This window comes from Arvicanthis niloticus, chromosome 12 (genome assembly GCF_011762505.2).
Source record: "Arvicanthis niloticus isolate mArvNil1 chromosome 12, mArvNil1.pat.X, whole genome shotgun sequence".
NCBI classification, from domain to species: domain Eukaryota; kingdom Metazoa; phylum Chordata; class Mammalia; order Rodentia; family Muridae; genus Arvicanthis; species Arvicanthis niloticus.
In genome coordinates this window covers 18,420,485-18,436,267 of record NC_047669.1, presented here as the reverse complement: position 1 = coordinate 18,436,267, position 15,783 = coordinate 18,420,485, and the positions used below count along the sequence as shown (strand labels likewise).

General features: G+C 36.9%; 1 protein-coding gene across 23 annotated transcripts in view; it reads right to left on the bottom strand.

Moving 5' to 3' along the window:
- Nucleotides 1-15,783, bottom strand: part of Dlg1 (discs large MAGUK scaffold protein 1) — a 173,117-nt gene that overhangs the window by 35,743 nt on the left and 121,591 nt on the right. For all 23 annotated transcript variants that reach the window (XM_034515670.2, XM_076942777.1, XM_034515673.2 and 20 more), the window contains 3 exons: nt 14,710-14,830; nt 8,207-8,363; nt 3,547-3,649 (listed from right to left, as the gene is read on the bottom strand). In XM_034515670.2, the coding sequence (XP_034371561.1) occupies nt 3,547-3,649; nt 8,207-8,363; nt 14,710-14,830 (381 nt within the window). The remainder of the gene's footprint in view (nt 1-3,546; nt 3,650-8,206; nt 8,364-14,709; nt 14,831-15,783) is intronic.

The following is a 15,783-nucleotide window of genomic DNA, read 5'->3' as shown; positions in this document are numbered from 1 at the left end:
AAAGTATCTTCTACTTTTGTTTTTTTCTGATGTATCTACACAGACTGAGGCTATGTCTCATACTCTATGAGACAGGCCCCCATGTGACCCCCCTAAACTTACATCTTGTCTTGTTACTAAGTCTGATAATGTTATTGTCTTTGATCACTTGATGAGGGGTGCCTGATGCGTTCTCTCTCCCTTTCAAGTGAATTATTAAATATGTAGACATCTCTTAATTCTTTAAAAAAGAAAGCCTAGTTATTTATTGTGTGTTGAGGGAGGGTGTACATATCCCATGGACCCTGTGTGGACCCAAGTTGTTAAGAGACAACTTGAGGACATTGGCTCTCTTTTTCTACTGTGTAGATTAGGAACTGAACTCAGATCATCAGGGTCGGTCAGTGCCTTTATTTGTTGAGTCATCTCACTAGCCCATGAAGCTCTTAATTAGTCATTTAACTAACATTAGTAAGGACTCCTAACTTAGTAGGTTATACTTAGTATTGTATCAATAATTTGAAGCAGAAATTGTTAATTTGTGTGCCTTGTTCCATATTGGAGTTGTTTGGCTATGTTTCTATCAGTTTGAGTATTTTACTTTTTGGCACAGGCTATCACAAAATAACAGTATTTTCCCTGCCTAAGACTGGAAGCCAGCCATCTGTTCAAAAAGTCTCAGTTTTTAAAGAAGAATAGATCTAGATCAGAACACAAGATCTAGGGACTATGCATGCTCATTACTGTTGGGGTATGACTATGGTATCAGGGGTAAGGCATATCGGATATTTGTATGTGCACATAAGGATGTTTAGATCTGTAACTGAATTTACATCTACTGAAACTGAAAATTGAGTTCATACTAAATTTTCTAATTCTAACCAAATACCACAGAATATATATTTAGCTTTTTTTCTTTTTGTATTTAACTTATAAAAATCATGGGTAACGGCAGCTTAACATGTATATTCACTTTATTTATGTTTTTGAACACAACCAAGCATCTGTTCTCATCAGTATCTGCTACTTTCCTGAATGTGCTTACTGCTGGTAAGTTCTTAAATGTGTGACTTGTTTTGTCATTTTATATTTATGGTCCTTAGTACTAAGAATTCCTTGTAACATTTTCTTTATGATCATTTTCCACACATTTCCCAATGTTACTTTTAATTTTCAAGTTCATTTACCCTATGAAGATTACTCTTCCCTTTAGTTTCAATCAGTTCACAACTGTCATCCTAGTTCCACCTTTTAACCATTCTGGGTATCTTTTCTCATAAGAACTTTGTATCCATCCCTTTTTGGTTGTGTTCACCCTTCTCCTAGAAATCCTTCAAACTCCTAGCAGAGCTGCTACTGGGAAAGAACAGGCTAGATGTCACACAGTAAATGTTCACCAGCATTTCTGAAACTGTTGGACTAAATCATATTTTATTTCATATAACATATTAAAGCTATTTGAAACAACTAAAATAGAATATGCATGCTTATTGAGGAGAGATAATGTTTAATGCCACTCCATCCCCACCCCCCACCCCCCATTCACACTTTAGGATCCACAAGTTTGATATTCAGAAAATTTTGGAAAAAAAAACTAAACATATATAAGACAAATCCATATGAAGAAGCCACTCTGGGATGGGAAGCATATGCTAAATACTACCTGAATAACCAAACAAAAAAATTCTCCTTTATTTAAAACTCTTTTTAAAATTAAGACTAGAATAGTACTATCTCTCAGTACTTAGTACTATCTTCAGAATAGTACCTCACCAAGACTGCCCCTCTCAAAAAAAAAAAAAAAAAAAAAAAAAAAAAGATAAATCTGAAAGATGATATTAACAGATGCTTAGAAAAGGGAATAAAACCCAGAACGAGATTAAGAATAAGCACCAAAGAAGGAGGAAAAGGGAAATTCCTGGGAACAGTCAGTGATGACAGAGAAAGGCTGAGTGGCCAGTGTACCAGATCCATATGGGGTGTGTGCCAGGCTTAAAAAGTTAACTGTATGGGCTGTGTTTCATCATAGCAATGCTTCCTGTTAGCAGAAAGTTCTTATGAATGTATTGAATTGAATTCCAAACATGTATTTACTTTCTAAAGGATTTTTAAATAAAAGAATTAAATTAAAATATGATTATGCCACTTCCCTTCCCCCTTCCATGTCCTCGCCTTCTCTTACTTTCTGTAACTGACGGCTTCCTGTTATTCTAATATTTTTGCTTTTCTCTATCCTTGCTCTACTTTCCTACTGTGCACACTGAACTGTACTGTGTCTGGGTTGCTAGCTTACATTCATCTCTAACTCTGCGCTTACACCTTTCCTTTGTGGTTTTCTGTCAAGGTGAACAGGTAAGGAAGCTGAGGTTGACCTTCATGTCCTATGTCACCTGTTGCCAAGCTTTGCTGCTACTCGCTGCTCTTTATTAACCACCTTCACACGAACAGTATGAATACTCAGGCTAGATCCTTTTAAATTACTTATTACCTGAGTTCAATTTTGCTGGACCAAGAAAATTAGAATAAATAAAAATAGCTGGTAAATGTTTCTTTTCTGTGCTACCTTACAGACCACTTCATTTAATGCCTAAATTATAACCACTTCATTTTGCTCCTTCAGCCACCTCATTTTTTCCTTCCTCGTCATGTTGTTTATGAACATCAGCGAGCATGTTTCTATGTATTCTTCTGGGTTTTCAAACACGTCAGTCCCACTGAGGCTTGACTACTAACCTGGTAATGTTGGTGTCTACTACAGTCTTAGACATGCTCACTATGGAATTACCTCCAATTTTCCACTCTCACTTTCTTCCCCTAGGAATCTAGTCAAATTATGTCATGATGCTTTATTGTCGAGAAAGATAGTATACCACAAACTTTATTCTTCTATCTTAAATAACAAGAAAGGCTACTAGAAAGCATAAATTTTGTATTAATAAGTATGATCTAATTTAAAAGAAAAGATTCTGAGTAACTTCATTTTCTCTGGCAGCATTACTATTTTTACTTATGGTTTTTATTACTCTTTTGAATCAATGAGTTAGTATAAGCATAGTTAGATGTGGTAAATTGGAAGTCAGATTAAAAAGAAACTTGAAAATCAATTCAAATAATGGTACAATCTCAACAATTGGCAAATGAAGTGTTCTAATCCTCATGAAAAACACTTCTGACCTGGAAAATGAATTGGTTTAGACTGAACAAATACTAGATCAACAAAACAATACATAAAGCGAGTTAAAATTAGGAATGAGACATTATGAAGAGCTGGGAATGTAGCTCGGTTGGCAGAGTGCTTGCCTTGTGAATAGAAAATTGTGACTTGATCCCCAGCACGGTATAAACAGGCATGGTTGCATTCAGCTATAACTCCAGCATCTGGGAGGTAGAGGCAGGGGATCAGTTTAAGACTATCCTTGGAGCACACTGAGTTCAAGGCCAACCAAGGCTACATGAAAGCTTATTGCAGAGAAAAAAAAAAACAAGTTAAAAAAAAATCATTATCAAAAGGAAGAATTTAAGATCATTTTTAAAAATAACTAAAATGTGCAATACAAACTGTATTACCTTCAGGTCGGTACTGAGCGACGATAGTGACAGCTTGGCCTGCATTTTTTAATGCGGCTGCTGCTTGTTCATGACTTGCAGCTCTGAGGTCAACACTGTTTACCTGTAAATAAAATCAAATACTAATTTAAGAAAATAGAAATTTTGACTAGACATCACAGTGGCCCATTATGGGAGTAGGCACAGGTTAGTTACAGTACCTTTATTGTTTAAATATATCATACAGTAAAACAATACATGATTATTTCAAATAATCAGATTCACCAAAAACACTTTGTTTAATGGTAAGAGAAGGAAGTCAAGCATTTCCTCGGATGGATGTTAGAAGGCTGGCTACCCAGCTAATAACAAGTGTTATTATTTTGCATAATTCATTATGCTAGTAACTAAAGCAATGAGAAAACTGATTTCTAATAATGTTTTTTAACTTTCTAGTTCAACTCAGTTTCATTTCTTTTTTCCTTTCAGATTAAGACTTCCATTCTTTTGCAGTAACAGGAGGGCAATTGCTTAAGCATAGTTCAGATTTCAGGGACTAATTTAAACAACAATAAGTGGAAATACTCTAATAATTTTTAAAAAACTTGCATTGGGTGCAATTTGACTCCTGAAGAATATCCCATTTTATTTTTACCTCTGAAATGCTCTAATACGCTTAGTTTATGCCACAAGGCATTACACCTTCAGAGAATACTCCCTTTCCTTTAAGACAAATGTTGAGACATTGTTCACAGAAATATTGTTATTGTATGCAATAAAGCCTTAATATTAAAAACTAAGAACCAATAACGATGAAGAGACCACAACTGTGTTTAGCACTTCCACTAAATATTATTGATAGGAGGGCTGGAGAGACGGCTCAACAGTTAAGAAGAACACTTGCTGCTCTTCTAAAAGACCCACGTTTGGACGTTTGGTTCTCAGAAGCCATGTCAGGAGGCTCACAATTCTAGTCCTAGGTTGGGTCTGATGCTTATGGACGTCACAGGCACTTGCACTCTGCACATACCCACATGGAGATACATACACGCCTACCCATAGCTAAAAAAATAAAACCAAACCTTTAAAAACTACATTTTAGCCATGTAAAGCTAAATGCAACACAGTATGGCTACTGGAGAGTAACTCCAGCTGCAGGGGTACCCCTTACCACTTATAACAATACAATGTACACTTCAAATTCCAACTGCCAGAATAAATTTGTTGGGGTAAATCTCCAACCCAAATAGGACCGATCAAAGAAAACACAACTCAATAATTATGAATACAACTGCACACCTAAACTGGGCAGATTCACCACTACCCTGTTCTATTCCCCATCTATGAGATCCTTTATAACTTGTGGTTTCTCCAGGCCACGTCCTGCTCCTCCATTGTCCTTCCACCTCTCTCTCCTCCTGTCGTCTCTCATCACTTCCTCTCCCACTCTCTCCTCTCTTTCTCTCCTCCCCTTTCTCTTTTCTTCTTCCAGCTCCACCTCCTTTTCTATTGCCTAATCACTGAACTCCACTGTGAATACAATGTAGCAGAATAAGTATCCTGCTACATAAACTAGGGAAAAGTCTAGAGAAGATAAACTGTTATAGATTGTAGGAGAAAAATTAAAACATTTTTTGGGGGGAAGGGAACAGGTCTTACTACTCTGTAGTACAGGCTGCCCTGGTAACTATGTTGGAGTCAAAACTCATGACCATTCTTCAGTTTCAGTTTCTTTAGTGCTGAGATTACAGGTGTGAGCCACCATGTAGCCTGGCTCAGTGGGTAAACGTGCTTGCTAGCAAACTCAGTAACTTCAGTTTGGATTCTCAGAGCTTACATAAAAGCTGGGTACAGGGGCACTCATGTTTGTGGTCCCCATAAGCCAAATGGAAATGGGAAATGGAGAAAGGAGATGTCTCTAGCTCATAGCTTGAAGAACAGCAAAGACCCTCTACCAACAACACGGAAGGTGAGGACCACCCTGAAGACCTGTGCTCTGACCACATGCCATGCCACCTCCACATGGAAACACACACACACAAAAGCAGTAATGACTATAGGCAGAAAATATATTCCAGTTATTGTCTAGCTCTCTGCCCCTGGAGTATACTCAACAAATCATTTTTTTAAAAAAAGTTTTAATTTTTTGCTTGGAGAAGATTGGAGCTCTATATGGACTCAAAAATATACAATCTGCGGGACAGGAGTAGAATTAAACATTCCAAAATATTAGTTAATACTTCAGTGAAAGTGTGATGTCTTATCAAGGATCTGTTTGTTTTTTTTTTTTGAGACAGGGTCTGTATTACTATGTAGTCATGGCTAGCCCGGAGTTCATTATGTAGACCAAATTGGCTGGAACACAGAGATTCATTTGCTTCTCTGCCTCCAGAGTGCTAGAATTAAAGGTGTGTGTCACCAAACCTAGCTCAACTTTTTTTTTCTTGTTTGTTTAAAAAAAAAATCTATGTACTAAAGACATAGATATGCAAATAGTCTTAGATAAACTAAAAAATACATTTTAAACACTGAAAAATACTTCAAATACCATAAACATATACTTCAGAACAGCATAGTTGGGTGTTCTTTTGACCACTGATGAAATCATAGAACTATCACAACTATCTAATCTCAAAATATTTCCTTCACTCCAGAAAGAAACTCAAATCAGAAACTTTTTTAAGTGGGGCTATCCTAAAAGCAGTTGCTTGTCTGTGGGATATTTTCTTCTAATTGGGCTGGCTTGTCTGGCCTCAGTGGGAGAGGATATGCCTAGCCTTGCAGAGACTTGATGGGCCAGAGGGTGGAGATGTGTGTGTGTGTGTGTGGGGGGGGTACCTGCTCAGAGGAGAAAGGGAGGTGGGATGGGAGCACAAATTGTGAGGAGGTGGCTGGGAAAGGGGCAGGGAGCAGGATGTAAGGTGACTAAGTAAAAACAAACAACAACAAAAAACAAAATTCAAATCTAGCCAGTGGTCTCTCCTATCTCCAAAAAATCCCACTCCCACTTCCCACTAAGCCACTTTAAGCTACTTTTTGGCATAGATTTCTTATCCTGTACATTTGAAGTAAGTGGGCGTCTATACTCTCTGGATCTCATGCCTATAGCATATTTCAGCACTTTCCTTAATATGGTTGATGAATGTACCATTGCATGCATACCCTTTGTTTATCTATTTCCCCACACATGTGTTCATATGGCCTGCAACGGCCATAAGAGGCCACACAGGGGCATTGTATCCTCTAGAATAGGTGGGTGCTGGGATCTCAGGTCCTCTGGAAGAAAAGCAAGTGGTCTTAATCGCTAAGCCCTTTTTCAGCTCCATCCTTCACTTTATGCTTAAGCATCTTACTGTTTTTGACAGTGATAGAAGGGCTCAAACCGAGGGTCTTGCTCGCCTCATGCATGTGCAGCAAGCCTTCTGTCTCTGTCCCATCAGCTCAGCTCACCATGCTCAAACACTGTCTGTGTAGTTCATGGTGCCGAGCAGCTCTCTACCCTGGAATCTTGTTGCGCTGACTGGCTCTGCTCGGTTCACTGTCTTGTTCCAGTGCTTCTCCAGACTTTTACAGTTGACATCAGACCAGCTGCAGAAAGTCTCCTTCCCTCCTTCTAACACTGGAGGGCTTGCTATGTTTCTTTGCTATGGGCTTCAGAACAAAGCTGAATACAAGTGGGAAGAAGAGTAAATATCTTTCTCTATTTAAGAGAAAAGCTTGTCAGTGAAATGGTTTGGTCTTTGGCTTTTCTACTATAGGAGGCTTTTGATATCTTTCTTACCCCACATATATACTCCATATGCCATAAAATATGTATGTATATTGATATTAGGATCAAATCTATGACTCTGTGAATGCTAGTACATGTTTTATCATAAAGTTATAGCCCAAGCCTTTCATTATTAGTAATTTAGTGTCCTTCCAAGCTACAGATTTATTTGGTTTATATCTTTCCCAAATTTATGAACAACTATGTATGTGACTAACAGCTATTATTTTAAGCATATAAACCAATACATTTTCTTTTTAGTATTTGTGCTTTTAAACTCTAGCTAATGAACTCTTAAGACTGGTAAAGGAGATACGGGATGGCAGAGCAGGCAGGAGCACTTGCCAAACAAGCCTGTCGATCTGAATTTGACCTCCTGAACACACAGTGGAAAAGACGACTGTCTGTTGGCCACCACCCACAGTATCATACTCACCACCACTCACACCCAATAATTTAACAAAGGGCTGAAACTGAAAAAAAATTGACAAATTCTATATTCAATGAAATTATAGCAGATGGAGGTTTTCTGTAAAGATAGTTTAAAAATCAGTACTGAAGTAAAAAAAAAAAAATTAAAGAATACTGAAGGGTAAATAAAGACTGAAATCTCCAAGAATTACTAATTGTATTCCAGCTGGACAGACAGCTCAGTGGTAGAGCACTTACCTTATAGATGTTAGGCCTTAGCTTCAACCTGAGCACCCCAAATAATAGTAACCATTATATAACAACACATGCAGAACATGTCAGCTTGGTTAAAAAACCAACACCAACCCCCCGCCCCCAAAATAACAAGACTAAGCTCTACAATGCTCAGCATAAATATACTTTCAGTTATTTTAAAAATTCATTTTTAATCATTAATGGGTCATAATAAAGATAATAAAAACATCCAAGTATCAGAACTACCGATATAATGCGATCTCCTTTTCTGAGCTCTCCACTTAGATCAGCAGGTCCTCCAGCAAGGATGAAGGAGATGAAAATCCCTTCTCCATCTTCACCTCCCACAATGTTGAAACCAAGTCCCGTTGAGCCACGATGAAGAACAACTTTTCTAGGTTCCCTAAAAATTAAGAAATAAATATCTTAGCAATTTTATGTGAAACCTGAACTTCTGTAGGAAAGCATCCTGTGAGGAGTCCCACTGTGGTGCTCCAGCTGACCTTCAACTATCTGGCCTCCAATTCATAGCAATACTCCCCAGTCTCCTAAGTACTGGGATTTTAAAAGCCTGCAGCACTATACCAAGTTGATATTCTATTACCAAACAGCAGAAATAAGCTAAATAGAAACAAAACAAAACCTAAATGTTATATAAAAGCCTTGTAAAATGACAAGGGAAAGAGAAATAAAAGGAAAAACAACCTAATTTTATATAAAAGCCAAAAAATTAATGGTAAAAAAAATCAAGCAAGCAAAACTACCACCACTACCACCACAACCAACATGAAAGTAAAAAATAATACATATGGATCTGGGAAGAGTAGGGAGGAACTGATTTTTTTCAAAACATATTCTATGAATATTCAAAGAATAAAAACTATATTAAAAGTAATATAAAAGTAGTACATTTATTTAAAGGTTCTGTCAAGAAAATTTGACATGTGTGCACTCCTGCCTGAGAAGTCAGCACAGCCATTATTTCTTAGACTATTTCTTATTGCTTGCAGGAAGTAAGGCCATTCCTTTAGTTGCAAAGACACCATTCACCTAGTCAGCACAAACCACTGCCTTTTGCTAAGGAGAGGGCTTGACCTCTTTCTGGCCTCTGACAAATGAAAATGTTTTGTCATTTAATACAGAAAAAGAACATATTCCTACCATCTTTTCTCATATCACCCATCTTCATCAAATAAACAAACCCTTAATAAAATCTCCTTACTGGTTTAGATATATTGTAATTATGAAGGTGAAATTATAGACCTCCTAAGCATTATGGGTTGCCACACTACCATGAAAAATGCCCATCTTCAAACTTTTTAGATTATTCTTTAACACCTGGGTGTGACTGTATACACCTGTAGTCCTAGCCCCGTGAAAGGCCAAAGCATGAGAATTACTTAGATCCTGACATGAAATCACACAGGCATCACAGACAAAGTGCATTTCCAAACAAGAGCAGCAACAACAAAATAATTTGTTTATCATTGTGTTTTTCATGTGCACTGGCCTCCATGTATGTGTGTGTTTGGATGTTGGATCCTAGAACTGGAGTTACAGACTGCTGTGAGGTGTAGTTGGGTGCTGGGAACTGAACGCAGATCCTTTGGAAGAGCAGCCAGTGCTCTTAACCACCGAGCCATCATCATTTGAAGTGTTTTGAGACATGGTGTCACAGTGAAGTTCTTGTCTGGCCTCAAGCTCACAGAGATCTGCTTGCCCCAACCTCCCAGGCTTGGTTAAGGCCTGTACTATTACCCTGCCGGTTTATTACTTCGCATTTACTTTTCCCCACACATCAACACTCTCTGGCTTGTATCTCTTCGTTGATAACTTTCACAGCTCTCGGCATATAAGAGTTATGTGAAAATCACTCATGTCTCTCTTCTGGTAAGATGATGGAAGTGCGAGAAGCAGAGCCTTTTAAATCTGATGAAATGGAGAATAGCACTTGACAGACATTACTCTTAAACAGAATAGAGTATATTTGGCAAGCATTTAAAAGTTTTAATATGAATTTTTTTCTAAAAAATAAAAGGAAACAATTGGTTATAATAATTTTGGGAATTAAATATGAAAAATTTTAATAATTGTGTGACATGTTAAATCAATTTTGCTAACTCATTTATGGTGTTTATGAAATTATTTTTCTTATCAAAAATGGGAAACTAAACAAAATGCTCTCTCTAAAGGAGAGCCAGGGTAGGATGAGGCACATAAGAGCTGTCCCATGTGAGGCAGAGATCCATCATGTAGGGCTCCTATCTTGCTTTAAAACACATGCATGAATTGTAAAATCAAAGAATAATTCTAAGTTTGATAAGAACAATGTAAATTAAACCAAGAGATACTTCTAGAACTCTTGTAGGTGATATGTAGTGATTGTACTTTTTTTTTTTTTCAAAGACAGGGTTTCTCTGTGTAGCACCAGCTATTCTAGAACTCTCTCTGAAGACCAGGCTGGCCTCAAATTTACAAAGATCCTCCTGCCTCTGCCTCCTGAGTAGTGGGATTAAAGTCCATTTGATGGTGCTGCACAAAGCTAACTCACAGAGACATTACAGATGGTCTTGAAACTTGACCCAGGTTATTTCCTAAGAAACTTGCTCACAGCATGAATTAAACTATATGAATGTCAGTATTTATCAAAGAATTACTTATAGTGATAAAATGTGGTTTGAAAGTGTGTGAATGGGTGTGCATGTATACCCAGACACACTCAGATATACACACAGGACTACTACTCAAAGATGCATGAAGAGTTTATATACACTAACTAACCTCTGAGGGAACCTTGACAACACTGTGCTGAGAAATGTCAGTCACAGAAGATATAGTGCATGGTTTTGCTTACAGGACTTATCTAGATGAAGCAAATTTGTGAAACTGAAAGTAGGCTCAAGTATCAGGAGTCAGGAGTAGAGTGGACTCTGTGATGATGAAAAGGTTTTGGAAATAGCTAGCAGTAATAGCAGCACATACTGAATATAATGTACTTGAAATATACACTAACATTTTAATTTTATGATATACACATATTTTATCACATTAAAAACTAATGACATATACTATAAATTATTAAGCTGTACATCTGACTTATGACTTTGCGAATGTGGGTAGTCATGTGTGCAGGTCGAAGGAAAGTCTCAGTCATTCCTCAGGTATTATCTACCTTCTAAGACAGGATTTCTCACTGGCTTGGAACCTGCTCAGTGGGTGAAGCTGGTGGGCTCAACAGGCTTAGGAATTCACCTGTTTCTGATTCCCCAGTGACAGGACTGCAAGTGTGCTACCAACATGGCTTTTTAAATGTGGGCTTGGGTATGTGTGTAAGACTTCCAACTGAGCCATTTGTCAGCTCTATCCGTAAACTTAGTATGTATAAATTTCAAGGTATGTAAATATTTGAATAAAACTAATCTTTAAACATTTTTATTTATTGTTGTGGATTTTTTGTTTGTATTTGGTCTTACTCTGTAGACCAGACTGGCCCCAACCTCACAGATATCTACCTGCCTCTACCTTCCAAGTGCTAGGATTAAAGGCATGCACCATTTATGTCAAGCTCTGAATTTTAGAATTGTTAAACGTATGCTGTGGTATTTCTGAAGGGGAGCTGAGACTGTGTGACAACCTCTCAGGAGGCTTTGGCTCAGATTATGGAGCGCTTACAATGTTTGGGCAAAGATTTCTGTAGTTTATAATCTGGATACAGGCTACCCTTATCAAATAGGATTATATAACACACAACATTTTAAGATCTACTTAGTAAGCAAGCATCTGGTTTTCACAGTAGTATGAAAATAGGCAGGTCTGTTGTGTTAAATGTCCAACAAATATTCTAGATATGAGATGTGCAGAGAGCCTGGATGGGGACAGGAATGACGTGCAATTATAACTTACCTTTAATTTGTAAAATATGTAAAGATAGTAAAGCTACACAAATCATTTTCCCTCTTCTAGAAATAGGAACTATTAGCAAACAACAAAAATGGCCATCAGCCGAGGAGGAATGCTTACAAACAATAAGCACCGAGTATTCATTATCTCATTACTAGCACAGCTAATGAGCATTTATTCTGTTTCCAACACTGCTAACTCAGTGACAAGGTAAACTGTTCTCTACTTAGAGACATCATTGTTTCTTTTCTTTGTAAAGACTCATTTTATGTATGAGTGCTTGCCCTAATGTTTTGTTTTTGTTTTTTTTTTTTTTTTTTTGAGACAGGGTTTCTCTGTGTAGCCCTGGCTGTCCTGGAACTCACTCTGTAGACCAGGATGGCTTCGAACTCAGAAATCCGCCTGCCTCTGCCTCCCAAGTGCTGGGATTTAAGGCGTGCGCCACCACTGCCTGGTGTGCTTGCCCTAATGTAAGTAAGTATACAACATGTGTGCTTGGCGCTTACAGAAGTCAGAAGAGTGCATCAGACCCTCTAGAACTAGAGGTAAATGTGGTTGTGAACCACCATATGGGTACTGAAACTGGGCCTACATCTTCTGCAAAGGCAGTAAATCCTTTTAAGCACTAAGCTGTCTCTCTAGCTCTGAGCCCAGTTTCTTAATCTGTAGATCCCAATCCTCCACTGAAGCCACAATGACTTAGGAGTGAGGAAAACTTTGGCAAAGGTAAAAGTAAAAGACTTTTGAATGTACAACAACTAAAAATTAATTCAACATCAAATGTGTAATGAATCTCTGTGTTTCTGGTACCTGTCACCCACACTGCATCATGGAACAACATTGCAGTCTTGCTTCTGAATGTATCGCATGTGCATTCTGCATACGTGCTATGTTACTAACAAATACTGCTTGAAAAACATCAGAGATTTGAGACTGTTGTGCATTTGAAACCCAATGCTCTTATAGAGTTCTGCTCTTACAGAATCACAACGCTTTACTGACAGAAACAAAGACTTTCAGTATTTGCAACCATTCTTCTTTAGTGTATAAATATCAAAGTAGTGTTATCTTTGGATTGTATAGTATTAAACTACTTGACTTAAAAATTTGATATTTGAGTTGGTAACTTGAGTAATCAAGCTATGAAATGAATTCTAGTTTGAGCTCAGGACAGAATATCCAACATTCCTGAAGTGTCCCTAGCCATCCTTCCATCACGTGCTGAATTTTTATGGAACACCATGTTCTCAGCAAACAAAATGTTGACCAATGCTGAAAAATGTTGAGAATACTTTATAGCCTGCAATATCAAACATTTAAACAAGATTTAACTTTTTGTTTTTAATTAAGTTTTAAAAATTATATTTTACTGATTTATTATGGTCTGTGTTGGGGGAGGTTTACACAATTGACAGTCAGAGGACAACATATAGGAACTGGTTCTCTCCTTCCATCATGTTGGTTCCAGAAATCAAACTCAGGTTGTCAGGCTTGGTGACAGCTTCTAGCCATCATACTAGCACCAAGACTTAAATTCTTTATATTGTAATAAGCACATACATCTATCTGGTTAGTATGGAATTCTGATCTTTAATTTTTTTTTATAAGAGTTACTTCATTTTATGTGTATGGGTCCTTTGCCTACATGTATATCTATGCACCATGTGTGTGGTGTGGAGGAGGAGGATTCCATTGGCCTGGAGTTAAATGAACTTGTTAGCTGTAATATGGGTGCTGGGAACTGGACCCAGTTCTTCCAGAAGAGCAGAAGAGCCTTATTTCCAGCTCTGGTGTTTAATAAATGGAAAAATCTGTCTGTACAGAAAAAAAAAAAAATATCTGGGAATCATGTAAAATTTCTGCTGAGAAAGGGGCTGTGAAGACAAAAAGTTTAGGAACTAAGTCTGGTGTTTATAGTCCTAATAAGAAAAATCACAATTAAACACAAAGGTTCAAAGCCAACAATAATGAAAGTAATGAAAATATAGCAGACATTACTGAGAACACAATAACACTAAATGCTATATAAAATATAAATATATATATAATATATATAAAATATAATATAAAATACTTGTAAAAATTACAAAGAACCTATATACATTACAATGGTCACTAATGTGAAACAAAGCTAAAATATTTCTACCTTATCAGAATCCTATGGAACTTCTTACACATAAACTCTAGTGTGGTTACTATTGTTAGATAAAAGCAAATTTTTGTTGTCAGTGTATCAACAATATATATATATATATATATATATATATATATATCAAACAAAAAAAATCACTTGCTGATTTCTGAATTTCTAAATACAAACTAAAATCTTGCTATAATATTCTATGACATGTACTGAAAAAAAAAATTACAAAGTTAGCTTAGTGGATGGATTAGTGTATTTTTTAGTTTAGCTTTATCTAAGTTAATCTCTTCTCCTTCCACCCCTCTTTTTTTCTGACAGGGTTTTACCCAGAATTTGCTAATGGACCTAGCCTTGAACTTGAACTCACAATCTCCCCCCTTCAACCTTGCCAGTGTTGGAACTACAGGTGTATGCTAGCATACCAAACTATTTAAACTAATTTTGAAATGACAACTTATCTTACCTTAAGAGGGTAAAAAGTAGTATTTTAGAAAGGAGTAGAAATTACTTAATATTAGCGCTTAAAAGCCTGGCTCTCTTTTGTGGCTAACTAAAGTTCGTAACAGCTGGCTTTATATGTGAAGATGAATACGAAAGGAGTAGAAATTACTTAATATTAGCGCTTAAAAGCCTGGCTCTCTTTTGTGGCTAATTAAAATTCGTAACAGCTGGCTTTATATGTGAAGATGAATATGAAGTTCCTTACCTAGTGAGTTCATCATCTCCCAGCACTGCTTTAGAAATGGGTGAGTATCTGGCTGGTGATGCTGGTGTCTGGCCCAAGTATGAAGACGGGCTAACATGGTTGTCAATAGACTGAGAAGAAGCTTCAAAATAAATAGAGAAAATATATCAAAAGTGAACAACACCACTTAGTACCGCAATGTGAAGTTTAAAGCTAAAGTAAATTTATTTTTGCTGCTATGCATAACAAAATTTAGTAAATTCTGACATCTAGGATTGATGTATGAGCTCAGTTTTCAGGTAAAAACTGGTCTTAACATTCAGATCAATGAAGCTAATTTATTTCACTTATTCTCTTTTGAGAAAATACAAACACAAAGGAACTTTATATCAGCTGATTTGCAAAATTAAATCCAGGAAAGGGCAAAGATAGTCAGAGAAAGGACTAAACTATGATGTATAATAATAAAAATACTAATAATGATTAATTTTATGTGTATGGCTGTTTAGCCTGCATGTACGATTGTGCTCCATGTGCATGCCTGTTGATCAGAGAGGTCAGGAGAAGGTGTCAGGTCCTCCAGACTGGAGGAACAGGTTTTGAGCTGCCAGTGCTCTTAACCACTGAGTCATCTCTCCAGCCCAGTAAATTTTGCTAAGAAGTCATTTGTAAAGAAGTCATTAAAACAAGGAAGGAAGGAAGGAAGGAAGGAAGGAAGGAAGGAAGGAAGGAAGGAAGGAAGCAAGCAAAACAAAACAAAAGAGTACACAGATTCACAATTTATTGTGAATGGAGACCAGAAGTCTAAAAATAGTTAAGAAAAGTCTTATATCAGTTCATAACTGTCAACCTAATTTGTGCCTATTTTTAATATCCCCACAAAGAATGGAAATCTGGTAAAAAGAAAAACACTTGAAAAGTAAAAATTATCTGTTGTTTTACTCCTTTAATAGTATCATATGCACACATATTCTCTTGAAAAACTGTAGTTCAGAGGTATACTGCAACACTGCTGACCATATTACAAATACCCAAGAAAAAAACATTTTAGCTATTGTTTACAAAGACACCTCCGTGAATTAGCTGAATCATTGG